The 15000-nt window shown below is 44.6% G+C and overlaps 1 protein-coding gene across 1 annotated transcript in view; it reads left to right on the forward strand.

The window, feature by feature from the left end:
- Positions 1–4131: 4131 nt before the first annotated feature.
- LOC119568075 (homeobox protein homothorax-like) overlaps positions 4132–15000 on the forward strand; it is a 242735-nt gene continuing 231866 nt past the window's right edge. The window contains exons 1-2 of the mRNA XM_037916475.1: positions 4132–4195; positions 4751–4801. Coding sequence (XP_037772403.1) covers positions 4132–4195; positions 4751–4801 — 115 coding nt within the window. The remainder of the gene's footprint in view (positions 4196–4750; positions 4802–15000) is intronic.

Here is a 15000-nt window from a genome sequence, read left to right on the forward strand (position 1 = left end):
GCCGTCGGGGTCCGAAGGAGGGGAGGGGGGGAGGGGGACGAATGAGGGGTGCCAGAAGGGAGGTGGGAGGAGGGGAGGGCAGAGGCGAAGGATGTCACAGGTGAAGTGTAAAGGGTGGATTCAGGTGGGTTTAATGGGAGTCCTTAAGCCTCGAGGGTTTGGTCAAGTCTATAGACTGGCTGTGGACCGTACTTCCGCAGGTCCCCAATGCATCTCCCCCTCCCTGTCACATCCCCTGCCCCCCTTCCCCCTTCCCCTCGATCAGAAGAAGGAGAGGAAGAAGAATAGGGGGAAGAATAGGAGGAGGAAGAACTAAAAGAGATGATGATGATGATGATAACAACTATTTCGATAACCCTCCCCACCCTCCTCCCTAGGAGCCCTCAGAGAAGCCTCCCCAAGGGGCGGTGGAGCAACTGGGCCGCGAGGGCGTGAGGGCGGCGGACGAGCGGGCGAGGGCGGCGTCCATCGAAGGTGTCCCTGCCGGAGGAGACCGGGTCCGCCTGGCCTTCAGGAGCCGCCGTCGGTCCGCCCGCCCCTCGCCCGCGCGCCCAGATTGGTAACTCCCTCTGATAACAGCACCGTTTGTAATTAATTGGCAACGGGCGACGCATCCTAACGAGCGAGGACCTGGAGGCGGCGGCGGTGTCGGCGGAGGAAGCGGGACGTGACGCGAATGGGGAATGCGCGGCCGGGGGGTGGGCGGCGGAGGGGGGCGCGGGGCGGGCGTGCGGGCGTGGGGGGACTGTGTGTGTGTGCCTGTGTTTACATGTATGTATGCATGTATAAATATGTAATGTGTGTGTGTGTGTGTGTGTGTGTGTGTGTATGTATTGTATGATTGTATGTGTGTTTTTATGATATGGTTAGAATATAATCATTTATTTATAATATTCTCTTTTTGTGCTGTTAATATTATTATAGTAATGATGATAATGATGATAATAAAATGATAATAATAATAATAATATTGATAATAATAATAATAATAATAATAATAATAATAATAATAATAATAATATTGATAATAATAATAATAATAATAATTATTATTATTAAAACTATTTTTGTTATTGTTATTAGTGTTATTATTTTGTTATTATTTTTGTTATTATCATTATCATTGCAATTGCCATCATATAAATATCATGATTATATTGATAATAATGATAATGGTAATAGTAATAATAACAATGATAATAATGATTATGATAGTGATAATGATAATATATGATGATGATAATGATAATGATAATATTTTTTATAGTGATGATATTAAGATGAAGATAATGATGCATTGATGACGACAATGATAAGGATAATAAACAATGATGATAGGCATAATAATGATAATGATGAAGATAATAGTAATAATGATAATGATAATGAAAAATATAATGATGATGATGATGATGATGACAACAGTGATAATTATAACAATTATTATTATTATTATTTTAACTTTTATAATAGTAATATTTATGATAATATTGATGATGAGATAGTAATGCTAATAATCATCACTATTACTATACCATTATTAGTGTTATTATTATTATTTTATTATTATTTTATTATTTATTTTATTATTATCATTGTTATTTTACCATTTCATTATCGTATTATTATAATTAATGCTATTATTGACATTATTCTTATTCTTATTTTTATTATTTTTTATCCTTATCGTTTTTATTCTTATTATTCTCATTCCTATTATTACTATTGTTATTGTTTTTCTTGCTATTGTTATTTTTATTATCAATAATGGTAGTGATATTAGTATTATAACTATCATAAAGATGATAATGTAATAGTAATAAAAATAATAATGATTTTAATAATAATTATTATTGTTGTATTATTATTATTTTATTTTTATTATTGTTATTATTATTTTTATTATTTTTTTATTGTTTTTATTTTTATTATTATTGTTATTTTTATTTCTATTTTATTGTTGTTGTTATTTTTTTTGTTATAATTTTCATTATCATCATTATCGTTATCACTATTATTATTATTACTATTGTTCTTATTATTGTTATTGTTGTTATTGTTACTGTTATTGCTACCATTATTATTGTTAGTGATTGTTTTATTAATATTGCAATTAAGATGATATTGGTGATTACTATTATTTATGCTATTAACATTGTTAATATTATGAATAATAATAATATTATTATTATATCAATATAATTATTATCAATATTATTTTTTTCTATTGTTTTATTATTATTATTATTATTATTATTATTATTATTATTATTATTATTATTAATTCTTAGTGATAACATTGTTAATATTATTATTGTTATTTTGATTGATGTTGTGTAGTTATAGTTATTATTGTTATTATTATTATTATTATTGTTGTTGTTGTTGTTGTTGTTGTTGTGTTTGTTATTATTATTATCATTATTATTATTATTATTATTATTATTATTATTATTATTATTATTATTATCATCATCATCATCATTACTTTTACTATTACTATTATTATCATCATAAGGGCGAGTAATGTGATGGTGATCATCATCACCATTCATTGTCATCATCATCGTCATCATCATCATCATCGTCATCGTCATCGTCATGAATCCTCAGAAGCAACGCACCATAAATTTACAATAACACTGTGTCGTTGTTTTCTTTGTTATGAAACACTGCCAGGAGGCGGAACAAAGACGCAAAAAATGACCTCGTTATCGGCAACGGAAGGTCGGCCACGGCGCGGCTCTCACGACGCGGCAGCCAGCGAGGTCGTGGAGTCGTCTGCGTCGTCTGCGTCGTCATGCGGTCATGACGGGCTGGGGAGGGGCTGGCGTGTGGTCGTGTCGCTCAGTGTTGCATGGTGTGGGCCAGGGGAAGGCAGAGGGCAGGGGACAGGGGCAGGAGAAGGGGCAGGAGACGGGGTAGGAGGGGCGGCGGGAGGGCAGGTTCGTCAGCGCCTCGATGCCCCCAACTAAAGGGGCGCGACGGCGGCGTGGCCCGGGCGAGGCATGCCGAGGGCCTCCCGAGTGCCGTATTGCATGGTGCAACGTGGTGGCGACGGCCTGGTGGTGGCGGCGGCGAGTGTTGGAGGAGGTGTTGGAGGTGACGGAGGGTCGTGGAGGGTCGTGGTGCGAGAGTTGGCAGTGTGGTGGCGCCAGCGGTGTGTTGCAGCTTGCAGTGCCCGCCTGACCCAGCCTTGCAACAAGCCACGCCCCCATAATGCCCCGGCCCCACCCCCTGCACCTGACAGTCTCTCCCATTGGTCCAGCCGACTCATCCATAAGCCCGATTGGCTGTCAGCTGGCATCCATAAATCTGATTGGCTGGCACCTCCCCCGGCGGGCAGAGGCAGCAGGTACGCTCGGACGGCGGGCCAGAGGATCCTGGTGCGGCCGGGCAGGAGGGCGCCGCGCTCTCCTCCGCCAGGGTGCCGCATGCCCCGCGCCCCGTGCCCCGACCCATGATTACAAAGACCCGCTTCGATCTCCTCGCGACTTGGCTCCCCTTGCTCGAGTCCCGAAGGGCGCGGGTCGGAGGGGGGGGGGGAAGAAAGGGTCGCCACGCCAAGCTCCTTCCTCAGCGGCGGTTCCCTCGAGACGCCGCGGGAACGTCTTTCGGCGCGGAAGCAACGGCAGCCGTTCGCGCTCGATCCGGCCGCTCGACCCGGGCTAATGGGGCGGGATTGATCGCCTTCCCACGCGCGGGAGGAAAGCCGTCTTGCCGAGGATAATTTCTCCGGCCGGTCCTCAACCCTGGTGGAAAGATCCTTTTTCCTTTGCCGAGACTGACGGGGGCCGCGTGCGTGCAGGGCGGGAGGGAGAGGAGAGAGGAGAGGAGAGGATAGGAGAGAGGAGAAACGAGGCGAAGGGAAGGGCCCTTCGAAGGAGTGCCACTGGACAGAAATGTAGCGTATGGGCGACGTGGCACACCTGGCACCCACACCTGCCTGGTTATCCGCTGGTCGAGCCGATGCCACTTTGTTTATGAAGGGGCGAGACCGGGTTTATGGGAGGCATGTTGCGGAGCTTGGGTTAAGGGCAGGCGACTTTGGGGAAGATTGTTACCGTGTGAGAGGGCCGAGTTTGAGGCTGATTTTTACATTTTATTTCATTTACTTATTCACGGCATAGTATGGAAATGAACACAAAGGGGAACAGAGAAATTAAAGTAGGTGTTTATATGACTCTTATCAGAAGTTAGTCTCTTATTCTCAATTCATTCATTTCCCCATATTGTTACGTAATTATTATACAAGAAACTCGTCTTTATTAGGCCCACTTTGGTAAAGATGTTGATATTGTTATTATTATTGTCTTTTTTTTTTACCTTCTTTGTTAGAACACAAACCTAACCTTAAGTCCACCTTGGGAAATGTGTGTTGTTGTTGTTATCATTATAATGTATTACTGTTACTGTTATTGTTATTGTCAATGTCATTGTTATTATTATTATTATTATTATTATTATTATTATTATTATTATTATTATTATTATTATTATTATTATTATTATTATTATTATTATTATTATTACAGTTCTTATTATTACTGTTATTATTATTACTGTTAATATTATTAGTATTACTACTACTACTACAACTACTACTACTACTACTACTATTATTGTTATTGATATTATTATTATTAGCATCATTATTACCATCTTACTATTGCTATATATACACACACAACCCTCATCTGCTAAGACCTAACTAACCATCCCCCCTCTTTTCTCCCCCTCCCCCCCACAGGTAAGAAGAGCCCAGCTGGACTTCACTCTCGCCTTTTTCACGAGTTCGAAGGTAGGGGTCCTCCAGTTCTCTCTCTGCCTGCCCCTCTCTGTTGTGTGACTGCCCTTGGCGCTGTTCTTGTTTGGTGTTTGTTTGTTTTGAAATGTTGTTCCGTTGGTGATGATGATGATGATGATAAAGGATTGATTGATGGATGATGTTGGTGTTTTTGTTTTTGTTTCGTTTTTTTTTTTTTGGTTCGTTTTTTTTTGTTTTGTTTGTTGTTTTTTTGGTTCTTGTTCGTTGTTGTCGATGTAGTGATGATTTAACATCGTAGGTATTGGTTTATTCTTTTAAAAAAAGTTTCTCGTAACCGATTTTTTCTTTTCTTTTCTTAATTGTCTCCCCCCCCCCCTCTTCTTCTTCTACCTCTGTCCCTCCCCTTTTAAATTTTCCTTCTCCTAATTATCCCATTTTCTTTCTTCTTCCTCTATCCCTCTCCTTCCCTCCTCGTCCTTTCCCTAATTATCCCCCCCCCTCTCCTCCTCTTCCTATTCCTCTATCCCTCTCCTTTTTTCCAATTTTCCTTCTCCTAATCATCCCTTTTCCCCCCTTTCCTCTTCTTCCTCTATTCCCGTCCTTCCCTCCTCGCCTTTTCCCACAACCCTTGATGTTTACTGACCTGCTTGCGATCGCTTGCAGGCATTACGTAGGGGGGGGGGGAGTGTTTGCAGTTTCAATTGCTACACACACCTTTTTTTTTTTCCTTTTCGTCCTGTTCTGTAAGCAAGGTCACACGAGGTCACACGGGCACCAGCGTTGTTGTGGGAGGGGCAGGACATGTCAGGGGTTCGCGGGTCAAAGGTCAAAGTTCAGGGGGTCAAGGGTCGGTTTGCCCCCTGAGTTTGAGCTCCACGCTGGCAAGCAAGTTCTGATTATTTATATCGAAGTGGCCCCCCCCCCCCCGTGTAGGCAGCGTGGTGACCCCCCTCCCCTCCCCCTCCCTTTTTCTCTCTCTCTCTATTCCTCTTCCCCTTTTCCCCGTGCCCCCCCCCCTCCACCGAGGCCCCGATGGCCTCTGTCCCCATCAATTTTGATATTGATTTTTTTTTTTTTTTTTTTTTACCTCCCCGAGCTTCATGTCCCCGCTGCTCGTTTCTGGATGGATTGTGCCCCCTTTGCCCCCTTTGCCCCCTTTGCCCCCTTTGTCCCCCTTTGCCCCCTTTGTCCCCTTTACCCCCTTTGCCCCCTTTGCCCCCTTTGCCCTCCTTCGCCATCGAGGCCGCGCTGTGGCAGAGGAGTCCCCTTAGAGCGTGCCATGGCGACGGTAAGGTTAGTTTTTTTTCTATGATTTTCCTCCTTTCTCGGCTGTTTTCCCCCCCTCATCATTCTCCCCCCCCCCCCCGCTTCCATATCTCATTCCTCTCCCTATCTCCCTTCCTCTTCCATCTCCCTTACTTCATCCATCTTTCCTCCTCCTCCATCTCCCTGCCTCCTCTTCCATATCTCTCCCTCCCCCGTCTTCCTCCCTCCTTCCCCATCTTCCTCCCTCCTCCTCCATCTCCCTTCCATCCCCCCCTTCCACTCCCCATTTCTCCTTCATCTCCCTTTTCGTCTCCCCATCTTCCTTTCCCCTTTTTTACCCGTCGTCCAACCTCCGTGCATATTGGCCTGTTAGCCTGTTAACTATTATTTTTTTTTATTTAACGTTGTTTGCCGATTTCTTCCTCGTTTCTCTTTCGTTCTTATTTCTTTCTTATTTTGTTCTTGTTCTTTTCTTCTTCTTTTTTCTCTCATGGTTTGTGTTGATTTTTTTAAAATTTCGATTTCCAATTTTTTTTTCGTTTTTTGTGTCTGAGTTCGTAATTTTTTTTCGTCATTTTTTTAAATCTATTTTTCTTTCGTTTTCTTTCTTTCGTTTCGTTTTTTCTTCCGTTGGTAACCAAATACCAGGATCGAGTAATGATACTTTTCTCTCTTTGTTTTTCAAAGACTAGTTTTAGTAGTGCATTCGTGTAGCGCATGGAGACCGTGCATTGCAATGTTGCAGGATTGCGAGGTTAAAGCATGAAATTGATGGTGAGTTTTGAGATTTTTTTTTTAATCGTCTCATTTTCCTCTCGTGAGACTAAAGAATAACCACCATTATCCTCAGGTTTAATATGAAATCATCATTTTAATATTATTCTCCCTTGAAAAATTGGTATTTTGAAGTATATGAGATACCTTTTTTTTCTCTCTCTCTCTTTTTTCTCTTTTTTTTTAGTTAGTATGTAATGCGTGGCATGTGATATAGTGAGATGATCATTGCAATTGATGATTCTGATAGTATTTTGTCCTGAAGGAAAATTTGGAAGGGTGGGGGGTGAATTGACTGATACAGTTGCTATGGATCTTTAAAAAAAAAAACAGGAGAAAACAGTAAGACGATTCAATACGCCTTATACCTTGTTTCCTTATACTTTTGCTCCGGTTTTATTGTCCTTCTCCTTTCTCTCTGTTCCCCTCTTTTGTCTTAACCGCCTTCCCTCTTTCTTCTTATTGCTTCATTTCTTCTTCCTCTTCTTTCTCTTTCTCCTCCTCCTCCTCCTCCTTCTCCTTCTCCTCCACCACCACCACCACCACCCCTCTTCCTCCTCTTCCGCTTCTTCCTCCTCCTCTTCGTCTTCTTCTTCCCTCCTCCTCTTCCTCCTCCTCTTCCTCCTCATCTTCCTCCTATCACCCCCCCACCCATCCACCCACCATCTCCACCCATTACTCCTCCCCTTCTCGCACTATTAGCATATACATATATTAGGCCAGATAATGTAATTAACAGCATTGTCAGCGCGGGCATAAAAGTAGCGTCACAAATTGAAGCACTCGGTAAAATAGGGAACCAGGGAGGGGGTAGGGTGGGGTAGGGGGGTTGGGGTTAGGTGGGGGTGGGGTGGGGGGGTTGAGGACTTAGTGAAGCTGTAAAGTAAGTTTGCGGGACTGTGAAAGGGGGGTGGGGTGGGGTGGGGGGTGGGGTGGGGGGGACTTGCTTGTGAGTGAAGGAATGCAGGTTAGGTTTTAAGGAGGGGGGGTGAGGAGGGGGAAGGGAGGGGGAGTAGGGGGAAGATAGGGGGCATAGGGTGGCCGGGGGTGGGGTGTTGGTGGGAAGGGGGGAGGGGGAGGGGGTTCAGCTTCTTCATTTAAGGAGGTATGAGGGAAGGAAGACGACGGGTTAATTTGGCCGTCCTCTCTCTCTCTCTCTCCTCTCTCTCTCTCTCTCTCTCTCTCTCTCAGAATGTGTATATATATATATATATATATATATATATATATATATATATATATAATTTTTTTTTTTTTTTTTATACTAATATCAATCTTCTCTCGTCTCGTGGCCTTCTCGTCTACTTTTTTCTACCCCGCTTTTTCTCCTCCCTCTTCTTCCTCTCCTTCTTCCCATTCTCCACCATCTTCCCCATCTTCCCCATCTTCCCTCTCCCTCACCTCGGGGTCCCGGGCGCCGTCGCCTGCCTCGCCCCTCCGAGCGCGATGAAGGCGTCCCACGGAACTGAAGGTTGAGGTCGAGGAGGAGGTTGAGGTTGAGGAGGAGGTTGAGGTTGAGGAGGAGGTTGAGGTTGAGGAGGAGGAGGTTGAGGAGCAGGAGGAGGTTCAAGAGGAGGAGGAGGTTCAAGAGGAGGAGGAGGAGGTTCAGGAGGAGGAGGAGGAGGAGAAACCCATATCCTTTTTTCTCTCCTGTTGTATCATTTTCCTCCTCCTCTTCCTCCCTCCCTCCCCTCCCTCCTCTCCCTCCCCCTCCCCTCCCCCCTCTCCCTCGTCGCGCGTCCATCCACCTCCGAGCCCGCTTTTGTCTGGAGGAAACAAAAGTGGATATTTCGCCAAGCCTTGTCCCGAGCGCTCTGTTTAATGAATCCGAAAGTGTTGGAGAACAGCCGTGGCCTCGGGTTAGGACTCGTCTGCCGCACAAAGAATAGGCTTTTCGCTCCCCTCTCTCTCTCTCTCTTCCTTCTCTTGTTCTCCTCTTTCGCTGTCTGTCTGTCTGTTGATCATTCTCTCTCTCTTGTTTTTCCTCCCATTTTTCTCTTTCTCTCCGTTTCTGGCTATCGCTTATTCTGTGTTGTTTCCGTCTCTTTGTCTTCTGTCTCTCTTTCAGTGTGTTTTCCTCCATTTTTCTCTCTCTGTCTATCGTTCGTTCTGTCTTGCACCATCTTTCTCTCTCTCTGTCTATCGTTCGTTCCGTCTTCCTCCATTTTTCTGTTTCTGCCTATCGTGCATTCTCTTTCCTCCCTCCCCCTTCCTTTCTTGTCTATTGCTCCTCCTTATCTTCCTCCCTCCCATTTTTTTTCTCATCCTGTCGCATATTTTATCTTTCTCTCGCTTTTTCCATCCTTTTCTTTTTCGTGTTCTTTCCTTCTTTTTTTTTATCTCGCTATTTCTCTTTCGTTCTCCTTCACTTTCTTTCTCTTTCCTTAAGTTTCTGTTATTGTTATTATCATCGTTATTACTACTACTCCTACTATTATTATTATTATAATTATTATAATTATTACTATTACTATTACTATATTACTATTACTATTACTACTATTATTATTATTACTATTACTAGTACAATTACTATTACTACTACAATTACTATTACAACCTCTATAACTTTCTTTATTACTATTATCATTATTATTACTACCATTGTTACTAATATTGTTGTGATTTTCATTATAAATTATTATAGTTGTTGGCATTGTTATCAATAATAGTAGAGGTAGCATTTTAGTATTAGTATTAGTATTTGTAGCACCAGTAGCCTCCATTACTATTACTAATAGTGTTACAAATAGTATGTCAGTATTATTACTTTTGGTGTTACTAAATCTTATGCAGGTAATCTTAAGTTAGTGTTATGGTGTTGTTCGTTATAGTATGTATGAATTATTACCGTTTCCATTAACAGTCATTATTATTTGTGGTTTAGTGTACTATTTCCAAGTGAAGTGGGGGGAAATGATATATTAATTTTATAGATTGGCGTGTGTGTGTGTGTGTGCGTGTGCGTGTGCGTGTGTATTGTGTTGTGTTGTGTTGTGTGCGTGTGTGTGTGTGTGTGTGTGCGTGCGTGCGCGTTTCCTTGTAAGATGAAGAGGGTAGAGAGAAGGATAACCCTGGGAAGGCTGTGAGGGGAAAAGAAGGGGAATGGACGAGGGGAAGGGGAAGGGGGGGGGAATGTCATGTTAGTTAAGGGGGAAATGGGGTTAGAAGGGAAGATGGGCAGCTTACTCGCCCAACATACCACATACGCCACATACCTGCGCCCCATCCACACGCCGCCAACTATGCCACCAGTGTACCACATCCCCCTCCCCCCCTCTTTCTCCTTCCCCCTCCCCCCTCTTTCTCCTTCCCCCTCCTCCCCCCCAACCCTTCCCCATCATCCCTAACCCCCCTTGGCTCCTCCCCCCCCTGAAAACTTATGTAGAGTCGCGCCCGAGGGGGAAGAAGAGGTACGGGGGGAGGGGAGGAGGTAGAAGGGGAGGAGGGAGAGAGGAGAGGGAAGAAGGAGAGAGGGAAGAGGGAGAGATGAGACACATTCCTTCTTTTTGTTGTGTTTTGTTTTCGCTTTTCGCTTGTTTTTCTTGTCTTTAGGGTTCCCTTAATGTGTGGGAGCGGCTTGGGAGGGGGAGCCAGGGATGCTACACTCATTATCCAAGGTTGTCTGTGGATCTGTATCCACGTATCCATCTCTCTCTCACTTTCAGTCTCTCTCTCTCTCTCTCTCTCTCTCTCTCTCTCTCTCTCTCTCTCTCTCTCTCTCTCTCTCTCTCTCTCTCTCTCTCTCTCTCTCTCTCTCTTCTCTCTCTCTCTCTCTTTCTCTCTCTCTCTCTCTCTCTCTCTCTCTCTCTCTCTCTCTCTCTCTCTCTCTCATTGTCTATCTGGCTATGTCTTTGTCTCTATGTCTTTGCAATATACACTCATACTCATACTTCATGTATATAGATATATGCAGTGCTGTTCGTATGAGCTGTATGTATGTGATGTGTGTAATAATGTGGGATTGCCCCGAACTTTGTATGCGTATGCGCGTGTATGTTGGCCTGACGTTCATATTTTTCCCCTCGATAAAGGTATATTTTTCATGTAAATGGCCTTTGATCCGACAAATTAATTATCAGATAAATACAATGTGAAAAGTGTTGTTGTTAGGTCGCACATATATATGTGTGTGTGTGTGTGTGTGTGTGCGGTGTGGGGTGCGTGTGTGCGGTGTGTGTGTGGTGTGTGTGTGTGTGTGTGTGTGTGTGTGTGTGTGTGTGTGTGTGTGTGTGTGTGTGTGTGTGTGCGCGCGCGTGCGTGCGCACGCTATTCCACACCTATGATGTCTCTGGATTTACAGCAAAAGAGAAATTTATATTACAAACGTTTTTATTTTTTTCGTTTGTTTTGATATGTATTTTAGTAATTGCGAAAGTGATAGTGTCAAAGATAAGTGTACGAAATAGGAGACAACTCGGTTAGGACCAAAATAGAGGAGGGAGAGATCGCGGGAAAAAAAAAGAAAGACAGAGGCCATGTTTTGGTTTGTGGCGGCGTACAGCTGGGTCAAATATTTTTGTCTCAAATTCTAGTTACTTATCGTCCTGTCCGTTGTCAGGCCGTCTGCAATGCCTCCATTTTTTTCCGTTTTTTGTTTTGTTTTCCTTTTTTTCGTATGTGTGCTTTGCGAGGGCGTTTTGGTGAATATTTCATTTGTTTTTCCTTTTTTTTGTGTGTGAATATTTCGTTTGTGTTCGCGGGCTCCGCTTGGCGAATACGTCCGCCTTGTCCGTGTGCGTGGAGATTGGCTTCGGAATGCGGTTATCACTCGTTAGTAAGAACACCATTTCCGGCATCCTCGCCAATGAGAACATCCACTTAATCTAGATATAAACGTCAGGTCCCCCTAAAGAGATGTTCGAATTCTAATCATAAAAGAAAGGTTTATTTTCTCTCGCGCGGAATTCGGAGGTTAGTATTCAAATTCTCCCGTTCGGCTTCTCTGCAGATATTTATGTCTTTGCCGGGTCCGACATTAATGGAAACTGGGAGTAGTATTTCACGCCTGGCGCCCGCGTGGTCCCAGGAGGGCGTTAATTGGGCGTGGGCGCGGTGGGTGAGGTGGGTGAGGTGGGCGGGCAGGGAGGGAAGGAGGGAGGGGGAAGGGGGAGAGAGAGGGAGAGAGAGAGAGAGAGGAAGGGTGGGCGGCGGTGGGTTTGTGATAGCGAGGTGGGGTTTTTGGTCGGGGTGGGTTCGGCAGCTGTGGATAGGTGGCGCGGCGGAGGGATTTTGAAGGAGATAGAAAGGTGGGTTCGAGCGGCGGTGGGCAAAGGCGGCGTGGGTTTTGAAGGAGATAGGTGGGCGTGGGTTTCGGCGTCGGTGGGCTCCGCTGGACGACAAGGTGGGCGCAGTAGGGGGCGAGGGAAAGGGAGAGGGGAAAGGTAGAGAAATTCCGTCTATAGAATTTTTTTTTTTACAAAAACCCACACGTACGTATATAAAATTATTCTTAATCTTAACTTACACGAAATACGTACATGAAACGGGTCAATAACTCATATTTATCACACATATCCTATTCATATATATCCACGTATCTGCGCTGTTAATGTATGTATGTGTATATATTTAGAGAGATTGGGCACTTGACTTGCAGAAATAATTTTGTGTCAAGTATTAATCCTGCATCGCCTCCCTTGCCTCCCTCTTGACATCTGAGAGAGAGAGAGGGAGAGGGAGGGAGGGAGGGAGGGAAGGAGGGAAGGAGGGAAGGAGGGAGGGAGGGAGAGAGAGGGAGAGAGAAGAGAGAGAGAGAGGGAGAGAGAAGAGAGAGAGAGAAGAGAGCGAGAGAGGGGGGGGAGGAAGGGAGAGAGAGGGAAAAAGAGAGGGAAAATAAATGGTAAATGATGGTATAGACTATTGAATAAATTTACAGACTTAGCGATAGATGAATAAAACAGTTGTAATGAATTTGGATAGTTGGAGGGTGGTGGGGGGAGGGGTAAGGGCGAAGGGGCAAAGGGGTGAAGAAAGGGGAAGGGAGATGGGGGGGAAAGTGGAAGGAGGGAGGAAGGGGAAGGAGAGAAAGAGGAAAGGAGGGAGGGAGAGGAGGGGTATTTTCGTAACAACACCAGAACTCATAGTCACACCTTCGTGTCACATGTGTTAACCCCTTCCCTCTTTCTCCTCCTCTTTCCCTCTCCCTCCCCTCTCCCCCTCTTCTCCCCCTCTCCCCTCTTCCCTTCCCTCCCCTCTCCCCTCTTCCCTTCCCTCCCCATCTTCGTCGCTTCCCCGATATAGTTCCGTCCGACACACTCGGTTAGCGCGGGTATGTATGCGAACCATATGTCGGGGTGTGAACGCTGTGTACGTGTCTTCCTTTGTGTGTGTGTGTGCGTGCGTGTCTGTCTGTCTGTATGTATGTATGTATGTATGTGTGTGTGTGTGTATGTGTGTGTGTGTGTCCTATATGTGTATGTATGTATGACTTACGTCCGTGTTATGTCTACATTCTGTTTGAAATTGAACCCAAAATTAACTCCTCTGGTATACACGCGCCTCCAGCAGAAAAAAAACGATCATTTCACCCTCACACAACACCATGAGTCCTCCCTCACTCTCACAAATAGAGGGGGACTGGGGGAGGCACGAGGGAAAGGGTAGGGGGGATGATGTAAAAGAGGAGGGGGAAGGAGAGGGAGGGAGGGGGAATTCAAAAAGAGAGAGAGAGAGAGAGCTAAAGGTGTCATCACCCCCTCCAGGGCAGAGCGTAAGTCATCACCATCAAGGAATGGGATAAGTCATCACCAGCCAAGCTCCCCCCCCCTCCCCACCCCCTCGAGTCGCAGAAGAGGGGAGAGGAGGGGGGAGGGGGTGAATTGTCACCGTATTTTCCTAGGCTTCGCGGCTCCGGCGTCACTTCACTCCGCGGGGCAAATGATGTACTCTAATTGGATAGGGCATTGCGCTGCCAACACGGCGGGGGGGAGGGGGAAGGGGAGGAGGGAAGGGGAGGGGGGAAAAGGGGTGGGGGAGGAGGAGAAAAGGGTATGGGGATAAGGAGGAGGAGGAGGAGGAGGAGGAAGGAGAAGGAAGGAGGAGGAGAAGAAGGAGGAGAAGAAGGAGAAGGAGGAGAAAAAGAAGGAGAAGGAGAAGGAGAAGGAGAAAGAGGAAGAAGGAGAAAGAGGAGAAAGAAGAAAGAGGAGAAGGAGAAAGAGGAGAAGGAGAAAGGAGAAAGGAGAAGGAGAAGGAGGAGGAGGAGGAGAAGGAGAAAGGAGAAGGAGAAAGGAGAAGGAGAAAGGAGAAGAAGAAAAGGATATTTAAAATAGCTAGAAGTGATAAGGAAAGAAAGAAAAAAAATGAAGAGCAGGAAAACGACGACAAATGAAGAAAGAAGAGAGAAGGATAATAACAAAAATAAAAGGAAGGAGCAGGAAGAGGAGAAAAGAATGAAATAGAAATATACACAAAAATATATTTAATAGATTAAGCGGAATAACAACAATCTTGGCATCCATCGCGTGTGTTTCTTGGCGCGTCTGACGATGAATAGATGGAGGAAAAAATAGATAAATGAAGGAAAAGAGAGAAGGATAAAAATAAGTAAGCAAGGTAGAAGGAAGAAAGTGAATATGGAGAGACGGAGAAGAAAAGGAATTTTAGAATAAACGAGGTGAAAGTGAAAAATTTCAAGAAGCAAACGAATGAAAGAGAAGGAGAAGAAAAGAGAATAAAAAAAAAAAAAAAAGAAAAAAAAAAGAAAAATAGAGAGAAGACAAAAAAAAAAGAGCAAAGAAGGAAAAGGCAAAGATAGGAAAGGGTCGATAAGCGTCGGTTATTTTTGAAAAAAAAAAAAAAAACTTTTTCTCCGCTTTTTCCAAAAAAGGCCAAGTCATCACCATCGGCGTGTGAGGAGGAAGGAGAGGAAGAGATAATGGGTAAAGGGGAGGGAAGGGGAAGGGAGAAGAATGAAGGGAGGAAGGGAAGGGAGGGAAGGGAAGGGAGAAGAATGAAGGGAGAAGAATGAAGGGAGGGAAGGGGAAGGGAGAAGAATGAAGGGAGGAAGTGAAGGGAGGGAAGGGGAAGGGAGAAGAATGAAGGGAGGAGAATGAAGGGAGGAGAATGAAGGGAGAAGAATGAAGGGAGGAAGTGAAGGGGGAGAGGAGGGGGTACGAGGGAGGGAGGAAGGGGTAGGGGAGAGGGGAGGATAGAGAAGGGAAGATGATGATAAAGGGGATGGAGAAAAAAAG

Source organism: Penaeus monodon, chromosome 43 (assembly GCF_015228065.2).
Source record: "Penaeus monodon isolate SGIC_2016 chromosome 43, NSTDA_Pmon_1, whole genome shotgun sequence".
Lineage (NCBI taxonomy): Eukaryota > Metazoa > Arthropoda > Malacostraca > Decapoda > Penaeidae > Penaeus > Penaeus monodon.